Source organism: Notolepis coatsorum, assembly GCF_963971535.1.
Source record: "Notolepis coatsorum genome assembly, contig: SCAFFOLD_228, whole genome shotgun sequence".
NCBI classification, from domain to species: Eukaryota; Metazoa; Chordata; class Actinopteri; order Aulopiformes; family Paralepididae; genus Notolepis; species Notolepis coatsorum.
The window spans coordinates 256,768-272,500 of NW_028169331.1; the positions used below are offsets into that span (position 1 = coordinate 256,768).

General features: G+C 44.7%; 1 protein-coding gene across 1 annotated transcript in view; it reads left to right on the forward strand.

The window, feature by feature from the left end:
- Nucleotides 1-5,261: 5,261 nt before the first annotated feature.
- The window catches only part of LOC311248740 (protein FAM131A-like), a gene marked incomplete at both ends in the record, with an annotated part of 48,258 nt that continues 37,786 nt past the window's right edge, over nucleotides 5,262-15,733 (forward strand). Inside the window, one exon of the mRNA XM_084339572.1 lies at nucleotides 5,262-5,361. Coding sequence (XP_084195698.1) covers nucleotides 5,262-5,361 — 100 coding nt within the window. The remainder of the gene's footprint in view (nucleotides 5,362-15,733) is intronic.

A 15,733-nucleotide genomic window follows, 5' to 3' on the forward strand; every position in this document is an offset into this window, starting at 1 on the left:
TACAGAGCCAACATTAAACTGCAGGAACTCAGTGAGCTTCTCTTTAAATTGCAAGTTAAACTCTCCGTTTTTCAGAAGTGTTGAGTTAAAACGCCATCTAGGGGCACGGGATGTTATTTTACTGAGTGAACCTTTGAGGAGGATGTGGTCTGAAAGTGCTATGGGCAATAAGTCAACATCAAAGCTATCAAAGAGATGTGGGGAAGAAAAAACATAATCAATTCTGGAAGAGGTCTTATGTCTCGACGAGAAGAAGGAGTAATCCCTCGCGGATGGGTTGAGCGACCGCCACATATCAATTACCCCTGTGTCCTTAGACCAGGCCTGTAGGGCTGTGGTAGCTTGCTTCTGATCAGAGTTTTCCGCGTGATTGGATCTATCAATCGATGGATCCCAAACTGCATTAAAATCAGCTCCTACTATTAAAGAGTATTCAGGTAGTTTCAACATAGCTGAAGTTAGTACAGCATAAAAGTTAGCATCATACAAATTAGGGGCGTATGCAGAAATCAGCGCAATTTTTCGGTTAGAGCATTCTATTTTAGCAATAGTGATTCGACCATTTGCATCAGACCACACATCTAACAGTTTAATATTCAAATGTTTCTTCGCTATTATGGCTACCCCTCGGGCCTTGGTGCTAAAAGAAGAAGAACTTATGTTATGATAAAATGTATTTGCCAATTTTGCGTTATCCGCCAATAAAAGATGCGTTTCGCTCAGTAAAGCCAGATCCACTTGCTTTCTTTTTAGCCACGTTAGTACACTTGTGCGTTTATGTGGTATATTGAGACCCCCTGTATTCCAGATCAGGATATTTAAATTAGCCATAGTCTAAAAAGGATGCAGTCTGATTGAATGTAATTCGTTTGGAGTAGAAAACTATAATAGATACATATTCACTTGTTAAGGTTCCATTGAGTACAGAGCGTGAGCGTAAAAACAAAAATAAAACAGAGCGAGTCGACTGAAAAGAAAAACAAAAAACAACACAATCCCCCATTCCCTCCCCCCTCCCCCCCACTACTATAACTTCTCCTATCCGGAGATTAAGCTGCATCCCACCTGGTCGTCTGCAAACTAAAACGCAAACAGCCAGGTAAAAAGCAGACTTCCTTCTCAGTGGCTACACGCCACACTCCCACAACAAATTAATAATTAAATGCCTCTTAAAAGGTAGAAGAAAATAATAATAACAATAATAATAATTATTATCATCATTGTTAAACCGTAGGGGTTTAATTAAGTTTAAACAAAGAGTCCTAGAACAGGATCAGTAGTAATGTTAATGTTAAGATAAAGATACATAAACATATATGCACAATACACACACACACACCTACAACTGAATGATAGCAGAATGATAACAAATGGGCAGCACATCCTGCAAACTGGGGAGGGCACAACATTGACTATTAGTCTGTTATTTCTTAAAGTATGCTCTTAAAACTCAGAGCAGAGGGTACCTGCCAATGTACAGTTTCCTCCCCCTCAAATGTATGTATTCTCCTGTATGTCATAAATGTATGGTTGCCACAGCACTATATATCTGCATGTAACAAATGTTATGAATTAAGATTGAAAAAGAAAAATGAAAATGAAAAAGAAAAAGAAAAAAGGGGGGCCCTGATGTAAACAAGACCACAGTCTTTATCTGTTCTGCATCCCCTCAACAACCATTGGGCCATACTGCATTGTACCCACTCTGCAATCCGTCAGCAAAACCTCCAACCAATCAATCAAACCTTTGCCTGCAGTTTGGGGGTAGTGCAATTAGTTTGCCGCACCGGGTGGGGGCGATGTGCATGAGTTCGTCCGCCATCACAGCGAGTTCAGAGTTCAACATGTAAATGAGCAGATAGTGACGCGTCTGGTCGCCGACGCAGCCAGTTTCGTGACGTTTAACTATAGTGAAAGAGCAAGGCCAATGAAATTACAAGACCACCATTCATGAAATAAGTAAGCAAAAGCAACTCGGCGGCGGTCATAAACATCATAGATATATATATACCTCCATGATAAACAAGACGATAAATCCACGTCACGCACAGGAGCAATACAAAATAGAAATCATATCGATAAGCATAGCTTAGAGTAAACAAAATGCACGATTTGCAGTGGAAACTATTATATAAAAAAAAAAAAAAAAGTAAATACGGGGCGATGTTCCCGAGCGACACACAATGTCCCAACATCACCCATCTAAGCACGGAGATAGACAGACAGTCGTTCTCCTCCACACTGCCTGTGGAGCTTTTTTTCCCTATTGTTAGGTTTTAGTGAGTTTTTCCTTACCTTCGCGTGGGGTATGTCTGGGAGTGCTTGCATTCTTTCATTTATTTGTATTCATCTAAAAATGTTTGGACCTTATGGTGTTCTTGTTCTGTTCTTGACTTATTGTTATGTTTTCTTCTTGACTTGTTTAAAGAAGATCTGTACGGCCCATGGGGACATTAACGTGTGTTGTCGGGCCCTAAAAAAAAATTTGATTTGATTTAAATTTGATTTAGTGTGTTACCCAAAGTAGACATGGGTAGGATAAACCGTGTCATGCACAAAAGCAATACAAAATATAAATAATATCGATAAGCATAGCTCAGAGTAAATACAAATGTACAATTGACTTGAAACGGAGAGCATAGCGCTAGTACCACGGCAAATAGCAGATACAATTATCCATATAACTTTGTAAACAAAACGAGCAAAAAAAAAAAAAAAAGTAAATGAGAGAAGAGGCTCCCCAGCGACATATGTCCCAACTTTAGCCGTCTAAGGATGAAAGCACGGAGATATAACTATAGAGTCGTGGTGCTCGGTGTGTTACCCAAAGTTTCACTCTGCTGGAGTCGATGTGTGTTGTTTCTTCAGAAAGTCTGTAGCGTCCTTAGGTGAAGCAAGATGTCTTTTTGCGCCGTATTTGTCTTTGATGAAGAGTCTCGCTGGGTACCATAAGGATGGTTTATATCCCTGCTGGTAGAGGGATCCCATAACATCTCGGTAGCGGGAGCGTTGTTCCAACACTTCGGGGCAGTAGTCCTCGAAGATTAGCACAGGTTTCCCCCTGTAGGTCAGCGACCCTCTCCTCTTCCGAGCCTCCCGAATAATAGTCTCCTTGGTTCTGAAGCGGTGTAGGCAGGCGATCACCGCCCGGGGCCTGGAGCCAGGGGCTGGTCTGGCCGTCAGCGCCCTGTGGCAGCGATCAAGTTCGGGTGGTGTAGCAAGCACTTCCTTGCCCAGAATTTCCACCAGCACCTCGGCAAAAAAATCATTGGGTCGGTCGCTTTGGATAGACTCGTCTAGCCCTATTATGCGTATGTTTGACCGACGGCCACGCGACTCAACATCGATAAGCTTGTTCTTCAGTTTGGCGTTGCTCTCCTCCAGAGTCAAACACCTAGCCTCTAAGCTCACCATCCTATCAGACCATGTATTAAGTCCATCCTCCAAGGATGTCAGACGCTTGGCATGGTCAGCTACGGATAACTGAAGGTTATCTAGTTTGGAGTCGGCCGAGGCGGCGGTGACTCTGAATTCGAGCGTGAGGTTCTGTATTAGTATGGCAATGCTCGTCAAATCCGTCGGCTCGTCGTCTGTGAATGGTAGATCCGCGTCCTTAGTGTCCTTGTTCTTTGGCTGTTTCGATGCCATTATGCCTGTCACAGCCAAAAATTTATTAGTAGCAAAATATCCGAAGAAAGAAAGTAAATAAAATAAATAATAAAGTATCAATGAGGCTTTTTAGCGTAGGTTTGTAAAGTTGGGGAGTTGCAGTGTGGAGAAACACGTCTACCACATCCTATACCGGAAGTCCCTCTGGATATGCCAGGATTGCAGTAATCTGATCAACCATTGATTGATTGATTGATTGATTGATTGATTGATTGATTGAAAAGTTTATTAACAGATTGCAGAATGGGTACAGTACAGTACAGCTCAATACATACAATTGTTAAGGGGATGCAGACCAGAGAAATACTTTCGTCTTGTTTACATCAGGGTCCCCACCAAACATTATGTTACCATTAGGTAGTACAGAAAATACACTAAACTGATTACAAATACTTTAGAAAAATAGATGACTTGTTGGAAACCTGATAGAAGCAATAAATGCATTTTGAATTAGTTGTTAAAGGGGAATGTCACCCATTTTAAGAATTCACATATATCCTTCCTGTATTTCAGGACAGTTCAGTCAGTATTTGTGAACACGCACCTCTCTCCTACAGCTAGAAATCAGACAGAAAACCCTCCAATCAGTGATGTCACTGGGATGTAAAATATGGCGCTACTCCATACACAATGAATAGGGCTCTGACCTTATGAGGCCACAAGATGTTCTGATGGTCTATAGCTCTAAGCCGACCGCAGACGGCGGGCGACCGACGTCGCCTGGCGATGCGATCGTCTGTCGCTCAACGACAATCGCTTAGCACCCCACACCAGACCCGATCGTTCAGGTATAATAAGCTATGTGTCGCACTGTTTAGCTGGGGGGTGTTGTTTCCCCCCGGGAGATATGAGAGGATGGACCGGACGTTAGGTTGTCGTGAAGCGAGCGTATTAGCAGGTAGCTGTGTTGTGCATTACGAGGGAAGTATTAACCTGTAAAACCCATATTGAGCTGGAATTAAACCATTACAGTTTATCCGGAAAGTATTCATACCCCTTCACTTTTTCCACATTTTGTTATGTTACAGCCTTATTCCAAAATGTATTAAATAATTTTTTTTCCTCAAACTTCTACACACAATACCCCATAATGACAAAGAAGATTTTTAGAATTTTTTGCAAATGTATTAAAAATAAAAAGATTTAATATCACATGTACATAAGTATTCACACCTTTTGCTATGACACAATTTTTTTTGCTCAGGTCCATCCTATTTCCTCTGATAATCCTTGAGATGTTTCTACAATGTGATTGGAGTCCACCTGTGGTAAATTCAATTGATTGGGCATGATTTGTAAAGGCACACAACCCGTCTATATTAGGTCCGACAGTTGACGGTGCATGTCAGAGCACAAACCAAGCCATGAAGTCCAAGGCATGGTCTGTAGACATCCGAGACAGGATTGTTTCGCGGCACTGAAAGTGCAGCATTGAAAGTGCAGCATTGAAAGTGCCAACGAGCACTGTCGTCTCCATCATTCGCAAATGGAAGACGTTTGGAACCACCAGGACTCTTCCTAGAGCTGGCCGCCCAGCCAAACTGAGCCATTGGGGGAGAAGGGCCTTGGCCAGGGAGGTGACCAAGAACCCGATGGTCACTCTGACAGAGCTCAAGTGTTCCTCTGTGGAGATGGGAGAACCTTCCAGAAGGACAACCATCTCTGCAGCACTCCACCAATCAGGCCTTTATGGTAGAGTGGCCAGACGGAAGCCACTCCTCAGTAAAAGGCACACGCATGGAGTTTGCCAAAAGGCACCTAAAGAACTCCAGACCATAGGACGGCTATGTGGTGCAGTGGGCAAGGCGCTCACCACAAATACTGGAGACGCTGGGTTCGCCTGTTCGAGCCCAGCGCTCCACATTGCTTTCAGTTTAGCTGGTCGTCCGTACTAATACACATTGGCAGTATTAGGGGGTGGGAAACTGATGGGTGGGGATCGGGCATTGTGGACAGCGACTCCTACAGGTCGGTTGGTGCGCCTGTGCAGTAGAATCAGGAAGCGATGGGGGCGGCGCCCCTCCACAGCGCAGACCCCTGACGCTGAAAGATCGCGCCGCGCAGGTGAAAAGATGCGACTGCTGTTACCTCGAGTATCGGAGGGGACTCGTGCTATGTATGACTTAGTCCACATTGCAGCCGGCTTGTGGGAGGCAAGAAACAGCGTTCGAGACAGGGGAGGGTTGAATTGGATGATACGAAATTGGGATGGGAGAAAAATAGAAAAATGGGAGAAAAAGTGGATAAAAAAAAAAGAACTTCAGACCATGAGAAACAAAATTGTCTGGTCTGATGAAACCAAGATTTAACTCTTTGGCCAGAATGCCAAGCGCCATGTTTGGAGGAAATCAGGCACCGCTTATCACCTGGTCAATACCACCCCTACAGTGAAGCATGGTGGTGGCAGCATCATGCTGTGGGGATGTTTTTCAGCGGCAGGAACTGGGAGACTAGTCAGGATCAAGGGAAAGATGAATGCAGCAATGTAGAGAGAGATCCTTGATGAAAATCTGCTCCAGAGCGTTCTGGACCTCAGACTGGGGTGAAGGTTCACCTTCCAACAGGACAACGACCAAAAGCACACAGCCAAGATACACAGCCAAGATAAGAAAGGAGTGGCTTCGGGACAAGTCTGTGAATGTCCTTGAGTGGCCCAGCCAGAGCCCAGACTTGAACCTGATTGAACATCTCTGAACAGATCTGAAAATGGCTGTGCATCGACGCTCCTCATCCAACCTGATGGAGCTTGAGACAATCTGTAAAGAAGAATGTGAAAAACTGCCCAAAAATAGGTGTGCCAAGCTTGTAGCATCATACTCAAGAAGACTTGAGGCTGTAATTGATGCCAAAGGTGCTTCAACAAAGTATTGAGTAAAGGGTGTGAATACTTATGTACTTATCCGTTTATTCTTAATTTTTTTTTATAAATTAGCACAAAAAAAAAACGTTTTCACTTTGTCATTATTGGGTATTGTGTGTAGAATTTTGAGGGGGAACAAATATTTAATCCATTTTGGAATACGGCTGTAACATAACAAAATGTGGAAAAAGTGTTCTCAACCATCATTTTCTTTGGACAATAAACCACAAACTACATCAGCTGCAGCCTGGACATTAAACTCTGTCAACATCCACAACTTCTTTTGTTACCCGAGTATAAAAACATCTAGTAGGTGCATCGTGGTGCATTGTCAATTTATTAGTTAATGACAAGCGGCCACTATTCTCCAACTAACGTTATTTATTAAAATTGTTCCTGTTAATAATAATTAACATAAGTAGCATGGTAATAATACGTAGGTTATTGATCAATGAATATATTGATAAATACATTTATATTACAAATGATACACCAGTAGAAGTCATGTTATTTGCTCATTGTCCTTGCTGTGTCGCCTGCCGTCGCCTCAAAAAAATAGGATTGAGGCGATATTTAGCCATTTAACAGAAGTTGCTGCGCGATCGTTGCTCGAAAATCTCCTGCCGTCTGGGTTGTCTCATTCATAACAATGGAAGCAATACAATTCTCGCTTAAAAAATCGGTCGCCTGGCAAAAATCGCCCGCTGTGTGCGTTGGGCTAAGAGATGCGGTTCTGGGCTGCTAGAACTCACTGGAGAACCTGCTGAGCTCTTACACCCAAAATGAGGTTTATATTCTAGTATTGGTAGACCATTGTAACCAGAATTACCGTAAAACCTAATTTGGGTGTAGATGCTCACACATTTATGTGTAGTGCGTTCATCTCTATGTAACTGTTGCTATGTTTTACTTCTGTGAAGCACTTTGTGATTTTATCTGTGAAAGGTGCTATACAAATAACGTTTACTTACTTACTTACTTACTTACTTACTTACTTACTTACTTACTTACTTACTTACTTACTTACTTACTTACTTACTTACTTACTTACTTACTTACTTACTTACTTACTTACTTACTTACTTACTTACTTACTTACTTACTTACTTACTTACAAACATTGTATGGCCTCATGCATTGTATATGGAGCACCCCCCTCTATCTGGCTGCACCCAGAAGCTTTCACACATTCTACAATTTATATTAAGAGTTTTTGGGCTTCTCAGATTATGTAGGTAATAAAGTTCATTTTGAAAGTAATCTTCCCCACCTTTCCATGCCAATATGAATGTATTGTGTTGGATAAATTGGATAGTGTTATAAGATAGCTCTATAATGTCTCACATTAGCTGGGATATATCCATATGAGACTCTATGGCTTTATTGTTCAGACTGCAGGCAAATCTGATTTGTTTCTCAAATCAGATCCTTAATACAGACTGTCTGCACTGTTATTTGCAGGTGATCAGATTGGATTGGATTTGTGTGTCCAGACATCACCAACCTATCTACATGGGTTGCTGTGGTAACGACATTAACTATGTCCACTGGTGATGCGGCGAACGCAAGAGAAATGTACAGAAGCCTCCTCCCCCCAAAGTACCAGCAGACAATTTATGTGTCTATTATTTGACTGTTGTTCTCTGTATTGTCCTCCATGTCCATATACCTGTGAGCTCTGCTGTTCAGACACTCTGCTGTTCAGACACTCTGCTGTTCAGACACTCTGCTGCTCTGCTGCTCAGACACTCTGCTGCTCAGACACTCTGCTGTTCAGACACTCTGCTGTTCAGACACTCTGCTGCTCAGACACTCTGCTGTTCAGACACTGCTGCTCAGACACTCTGCTGTTCAAACACTCTGCTGTTCAGACACTGCTGCTCAGACACTCTGCTGTTCAGACACTCTGCTGTTCAGACACTCTGCTGCTCTGCTGTTCTGACACTCTGCTGTTCAGACACACTGCTGCTCAGACACTCTGCTGCTCAGACACTCTGCTGCTCAGACACTCTGCTGCTCAGACACTGCTGTTCAGACACTCTGCTGTTCAGACACACTGCTGTTCAGACACTCTGCTGTTCAGACACTCTGCTGCTCAGACACTCTGCTGCTCAGACACTCTGCTGTTCAGACACACTGCTGTTCAGACACTCTGCTGTTCAGACACTCTGCTGTTCAGACACTCTGCCACTCTGCTGTTCAGACACTCTGCTGCTCAGACACTCTGCTGTTCAGACACTCTGCTGTTCAGACACTCTGCTGCTCAGACACTCTGCTGTTCAGACACACTGCTGTTCAGACACTCTGCTGTTCAGACACTCTGCTGTTCAGACACTCTGCTGTTCAGACACTCTGCTGCTCAGACACTCTGCTGTTCAGACACTCAGCTGTTCAGACACTCTGCTGTTCAGACACTCTGCTGTTCAGACACTGTGCTGTTCAGACACTCTGCTGCTCAGACACTCTGCTGCTCTGCTGTTCAGACACTCTGCTGTTCAGACACTCTGCTGCTCAGACACTCTGCTGTTCAGACACTCTGCTGTTCAGACACTCTGCTGCTCAGACACTCTGCTGTTCAGACACTCTGCTGCTCAGACACTCTGCTGCTCAGCTGTTCTGACACTCTGCTGCTCAGACACTCTGCTGTTCAGACACACTGCTGTTCAGACACTCTGCTGTTCAGACACTCTGCTGCTCAGACACTCTGCTGCTCAGACACTCTGCTGTTCAGACACTCTGCTGTTCAGACACTCTGCTGCTCAGACACTCTGCTGCTCAGACACTCTGCTGTTCAGACACTGCTGCTCAGACACTCTGCTGTTCAGACACTCTGCTGTTCAGACACACTGCTGCTCAGACACTCTGCTGCTCAGACACTCTGCTGCTCAGACACTCTGCTGTTCAGACACTCTGCTGTTCAGACACACTGCTGTTCAGACACTCTGCTGTTCAGACACTCTGCTGCTCAGACACTCTGCTGCTCAGACACTCTGCTGTTCAGACACACTGCTGTTCAGACACTCTGCTGTTCAGACACTCTGCTGTTCAGACACTGCTGCTCAGACACTCTGCTGCTCAGACACTCTGCTGCTCAGACACTCTGCTGCTCAGACACTCTGCTGTTCAGACACTCTGCTGTTCAGACACTCTGCTGTTCAGACACTCTGCTGCTCAGACACTCTGCTGCTCTGCTGTTCAGACACTCTGCTGTTCAGACACTGTGCTGTTCAGACACTCTGCTGCTCAGACACTCTGCTGCTCTGCTGTTCAGACACTCTGCTGTTCAGACACTCTGCTGCTCAGACACTCTGCTGTTCAGACACTCTGCTGTTCAGACACTCTGCTGCTCAGACACTCTGCTGTTCAGACACTCTGCTGTTCAGACACTCTGCTGCTCAGACACTCTGCTGCTCAGACACTCTGCTACTCAGACACTCTGCTGTTCAGACACTCTGCTGCTCAGACACTCTGCTGTTCAGACACTCTGCTGCTCAGACACTCTGCTGCTCAGACACTCTGCTGTTCAGACACTCTGCTGTTCAGACACTCTGCTGCTCAGACACTCTGCTGCTCAGACACTCTGCTGCTCAGACACTCTGATGCTCAGACACTCTGCTGTTCAGACACTCTGCTGTTCAGACACTCTGCTGCTCAGCTGTTCAGACACTCTGCTGCTCTGCTGTTCAGACACTCTGCTGTTCAGACACTCTGCTGCTCAGACACTCTGCTGCTCAGACACTCTGCTGTTCAGACACTCTGCTGCTCAGACACTCTGCTGTTCAGACACTCTGCTGCTCAGACACTCTGCTGTTCTGACACTCTGCTGTTCAGACACTCTGCTGCTCTGCTGTTCTGACACTCTGCTGTTCAGACACACTGCTGTTCAGACACTCTGCTGCTCAGACACTCTGCTGTTCAGACACTCTGCTGTTCAGACACTCTGCTGCTCAGACACTCTGCTGTTCAGACACTCTGCTGTTCAGACACTCTGCTGCTCAGACACTCTGCTGTTCAGACACTCTGCTGCTCAGACACTCTGCTGCTCAGACACTCTGCTGTTCAGACACTCTGCTGCTCTGCTGTTCTGACACTCTGCTGTTCAGACACTCTGCTGCTCAGACACTCTGCTGTTCAGACACTCTGCTGCCAGACACTCTGCTGTTCAGACACTCTGCTGTTCAGACACTCTGCTGTTCAGACACTCTGCTGCTCAGACACTCTGCTGCTCAGACACTCTGCTGTTCTGACACTCTTATGCTCAGACACTCTGCTCCTCAGACACTCTGCTGTTCAGACACTATGCTGTTCAGACACACTGCTGTTCAGACACTCTGCTGTTCAGACACACTGCTGTTCAGACACTCTGCTGTTCAGACACTCTGCTGCTCAGACACTCTGCTGCTCAGACACTCTGCTGTTCAGACACTCTGCTGTTCAGACACTCTGCTGCTCAGACACTCTGCTGTTCAGACACTCTGCTGCTCAGACACTCTGCTGTTCAGACACTCTGCTGTTCAGACACTCTGCTGCTCAGACACTCTGCTGCTCAGACACTCTTATGCTCAGACACTCTGCTGTTCAGACACTCTGCTGTTCAGACACTCTGCTGTTCAGACACTCTGCTGTTCAGACACTCTGCTGCTCAGACACTCTGCTGTTCAGACACTCTGCTGTTCAGACACTCTGCTGCTCAGACACTCTGCTGTTCAGACACTCTGCTGCTCAGACACTCTGCTGCTCAGACACTCTGCTGCTCAGACACTCTGCTGTTCAGACACTGTGCTGCTCAGACACTCTGCTGTTCAGACACTCTGCTGTTCAGACACTCTGCTGCTCAGACACTCTGCTGTTCAGACACTCTGCTGCTCAGACACTCTGCTGTTCAGACACTCTGCTGTTCAGACACTCTGCTGTTCAGACACTCTGCTGCTCAGACACTCTGCTGTTCAGACACTCTGCTGTTCAGACACTCTGCTGCTCAGACACTCTGCTGTTCAGACACTCTGCTGCTCAGACACTCTGCTGCTCAGACACTCTGCTGCTCAGACACTCTGCTGTTCAGACACTCTGCTGCTCAGACACTCTGCTGTTCAGACACTCTGCTGTTCAGACACTCTGCTGCTCAGACACTCTGCTGTTCAGACACTCTGCTGCTCAGACACTCTGCTGCTCAGACACTCTGCTGCTCAGACACTCTGCTGTTCAGACACTGTGCTGTTCAGACACTCTGCTGCTCAGACACTCTGCTGTTCAGACGCTCTGATGCACCTCCGTCACTCTAGATTTGACGTCACCGTTGTGTGTCTAAGCACTTTGAAATCCAGTCCTGAGTGTGCGGACTGAGACATATCTGTGGACATCAGATTGGAAAATCACATTTCAAACCACCTCCAAAATGTGGGTTGAATACAATTAACAAAAATCGCATTTCATGTGCTGTCCAGGCTTTGTAAAAACAATCTGGATACAATCTGCATATGCCAAAACAACTGAGTTGGGCTGGTCGTCTGAACAAGGCCTATAATGTCTCAAGCCGATATTAGTTGGATACAGATATGGGACTCTACAGCTGTTACAGAATCCCATATCGGTACTGTATATCCCCATTAATCACTCTGAGACGTTATAGTATCAAATGGAGCTAGGAGATTAGGTTTCCCAATTACATCACATCTTCTCACTGTCACTGGCTTACAATAGGCCTAGGTTGGCCTTATTCCTAAGCTGCTTTGGGAAACTGGGACAAGATTTACAAATAAAGGGGCTTTGTACAGTATAGCTCCTCTTTCCCTTTCTTGCTCAGCAAGAAGTACCATAAATGTCAGAGTAAACACCCACCATAAAACCGAATACTGTATATTACCCTAATAAAGTACTAGTAGTTATGTGTAGTAGGATGGTGAGAAATGTATGGAAAATATAAAAGTAAGACTGTAGTTCTTAGTCCCAACATGTTGTGTAAGAGCCCAGCCTGGGTTATAGTGCTTAGTCCCAACATGTTGTGTAAGAGCCCAGCCTGGGTTATAGTGCTTAGTCCCAACATGTTGTGTAAGAGCCTGGGTTATAATGCTTAGTCCCAACATGTTGTACAAGAGCCTGGGTTATAGTGCTTAGTCCCAACATGTTGTGTAAGCGCCTGGTTTATAGTTCTTAGTCCCAACATGTTGTGTAAGAGCCTGGGTTATAATGCTTAGTCCCAACATGTTGTACAAGAGCCTGGGTTATAGTGCTTAGTCCCAACATGTTGTGTAAGCGCCTGGGTTATAGTGCTTAGTCCCAACATGTTGTACAAGAGCCTGGGTTATAGTGCTTAGTCCCAACATGTTGTGTAAGCGCCTGGGTTATAGTTCTTAGTCCCAACATGTTGTGTAAGCGCCTGGGTTATAGTTCTTAGTCCCAACATGTTGTGTAAGCGCCTGGGTTATAGTGCTTAGTCCCAACATGTTGTGTAAGAGCCCAGCCTGGGTTATAGTGCTTAGTCCCAACATGTTGTACAAGAGCCTGAGTGATAGTGCTTAGTCCCACCATGTTGTGTAAGAGCCTGGTTTATAGTTCTTAGTCCCAACATGTTGTGTAAGCGCCTGGGTTATAGTTCTTAGTCCCAACATGTTGTATAAGAGCCTGGGTTATAGTTCTTAGTCCCAACATGTTGTATAAGAGCCTGGTTTATAGTTCTTAGTCCCAACATGTTGTGTAAGAGCCTGGTTTATAGTTCTTAGTCCCAACATGTTGTATAAGAGCCTGGTTTATAGTTCTTAGTCCCAACATGTTGTGTAAGAGCCTGGGCTTCTCACACGTTATACTCTGTTCATTTCCCCTCAAATGTCTCCCTCCTCCTGCTGTGAATTACCTGTCCAGAGGGCCCCGTGATGAAACAACCAGCCGAGCTACTGCTTAATGGACTGCTGGGTGTTTCTCTCTGTATGGTGGCTGTAATAACATCATAACAACATCATGAGACAACTGCAGCTCTTTATGGCATTCATGTGTGTTTGTGTGCATTTGTGTGTGTATATATGGGTTGGAGGTGCTGACTTGTGTCCCTAGAGAGTTTCTGCAGTGCTCTATAGACAATATTATACTAGTGTTAAATGAGGTGGGCTGATGTTATGCTATCTAATCAGCATCACAAGACACCTTGCTGGAGAACAATATGATTATGAGATCATAATGTGCTTTTTATGAACCCAAATGCTACATGTTTTTTACCACCCATTTCGGAACATCCATTTCCTTAACTCAAGACACTCTGTATCACTATATAATGTAGCCTACAGATATGGATCAGATATTCCTTTATTGATCCCCTTGGGGAAATTCAGTCAATTCAGTTAGCACTGCTGCCTAGTTCAAACCCCGGGGGAAAACCTGTGTGTGTGGAGTTTGCAACTTAACAACTTTACTTAACTTTACTTAAGGTAATAATTGGTCTCCTAGGCAGGACTTTCAACTCGGCCACTCACCCTCACCTCGACCAATCAAATCCCCCTAACATACACTGTCACTAATCACTCATTAGCAGCCAACATCATAGGCTACGTCCCCTTGAACACACAACCAACCTTTTATTTCTGTTCTTTTAGAAAGCCACAACATAATTATTGTCTTCATCCAAATTATTTAAAACATTTTGGCTTGGTGGCTTAGCGCCCTCTAGCCCTGGTCTCTGCCCAGAGCCATCCCTGTATACAGTATACAGAGTATGCCCTCCAGTAAATTTAGAACATACCCACCTCTCCGCCGAATTATCATTACAACGTAGAATGATAGGGTCACTGTATACCTATCAGGGTTAGTTGTGAATTAACTTTCAATTCAATTAATTCAAGATTGTTAAACTGATATTATAGTTAATTTGCTAATATGACAGAGCATTTATTCCCAATGACGTCTTAATAGGTTGGATATGAAAACCTTCTTGTGTCAAAACTACATTTGTATTTTTCTGAATTGATTGAATTGAAACTGAATTGATCTCCTCCTTAAGGCCCACCTCCTCTCAGCGGTATCTACACCTGTCAATCTACCGCCGCACACCACTGTATCAGAAACAATCATACACCACCGTTGTTGTTGTTTTTTTTTTGCAAAGAACATTAATTTTTATTAACTTCAAATAAAGTCAGATGCAGCGAACAAAGATCAGCTCATTTTTCAAACCAGGTGGCAAATATTATATTAAATAAACAAATCATTAATTAATTACATTCAGCCAAAACACAAGAGGAAAGAAAAGTTGTGGGGAGGGGGGGAAGGAAGAGAAAATCAAAGGATAAAATCTCAGTCTGTGTGTCATATGTGTATGTCTGTGTATGTGTGTGTGTGCGTGCATGTGCGTGTGTATGTGTGTGTGTGTGTGCATGTGTGTAAATGTCCAATGTTGATGATAATCCATGATGTGTATTAGGCTACTACACTGGGCATGATGGGACAGTACATTAATTTTGGGTCCTTGACTCTTGTATACCCTCATAGTTGTGTGGTTTCCCTCTGGTGTGTGAAGTACAGTGGTATAATAGAACGATATGGCTTTAATGCTCTCTGGGAGTCCTTTTGACTATAGGCTGGCAAACGGTCGCTTTTTTAGTTTTTGTTTGTGTCTTTCTCTGTGCGTCTGGGTTACGGTTGGACCCAAGTCCGTCTCATCCGCAGGTGTCTGACACGGTGTGCGTTTATTGTGCACGCGAGTCGTTGATGTCTACAAGGAAAGAAAATTAAAGAGTTCTTTTTTACCAACCTTGTGGGGACATTGCTCAGATCCCACAAGGACTGGGTGTATTTTATGGTTCACTGGGTTAGGGTTACGTTAAGATTAGGGTTAGGCATGTAGGGGATAGGGAATAAATGTAAGTCAATGGACAGTCCCCACAAGGAAGGAAAATGTGTGTGTGTGTGTGTGTGTGTGTGTGTGTGTGTGGACTCGTTCACCCCAAACCCCAGAGGATTGGGGCATTTTTAATTAAGGCCCTCTCCAACAGCAGAGGCTAATGTGGGTTAAACTCTGTCTGTCTCGTCCGTCTCTCTCTCTCGCTCTAATCTGTGAAGATCTGTCGCGCTCCAAGTGAGGCCGCTACTGTAGTTTCTCCAGAGTACTTGTTAGATCTGTATGCAGCTGTCGCTGTAATATTCACCACCGGGGGGTTCCCTGTAGTGCGTGTAGAGTGATGAGAGTGAGCTCCGCGGGGCCTCAGGCCTCCTTGTTGG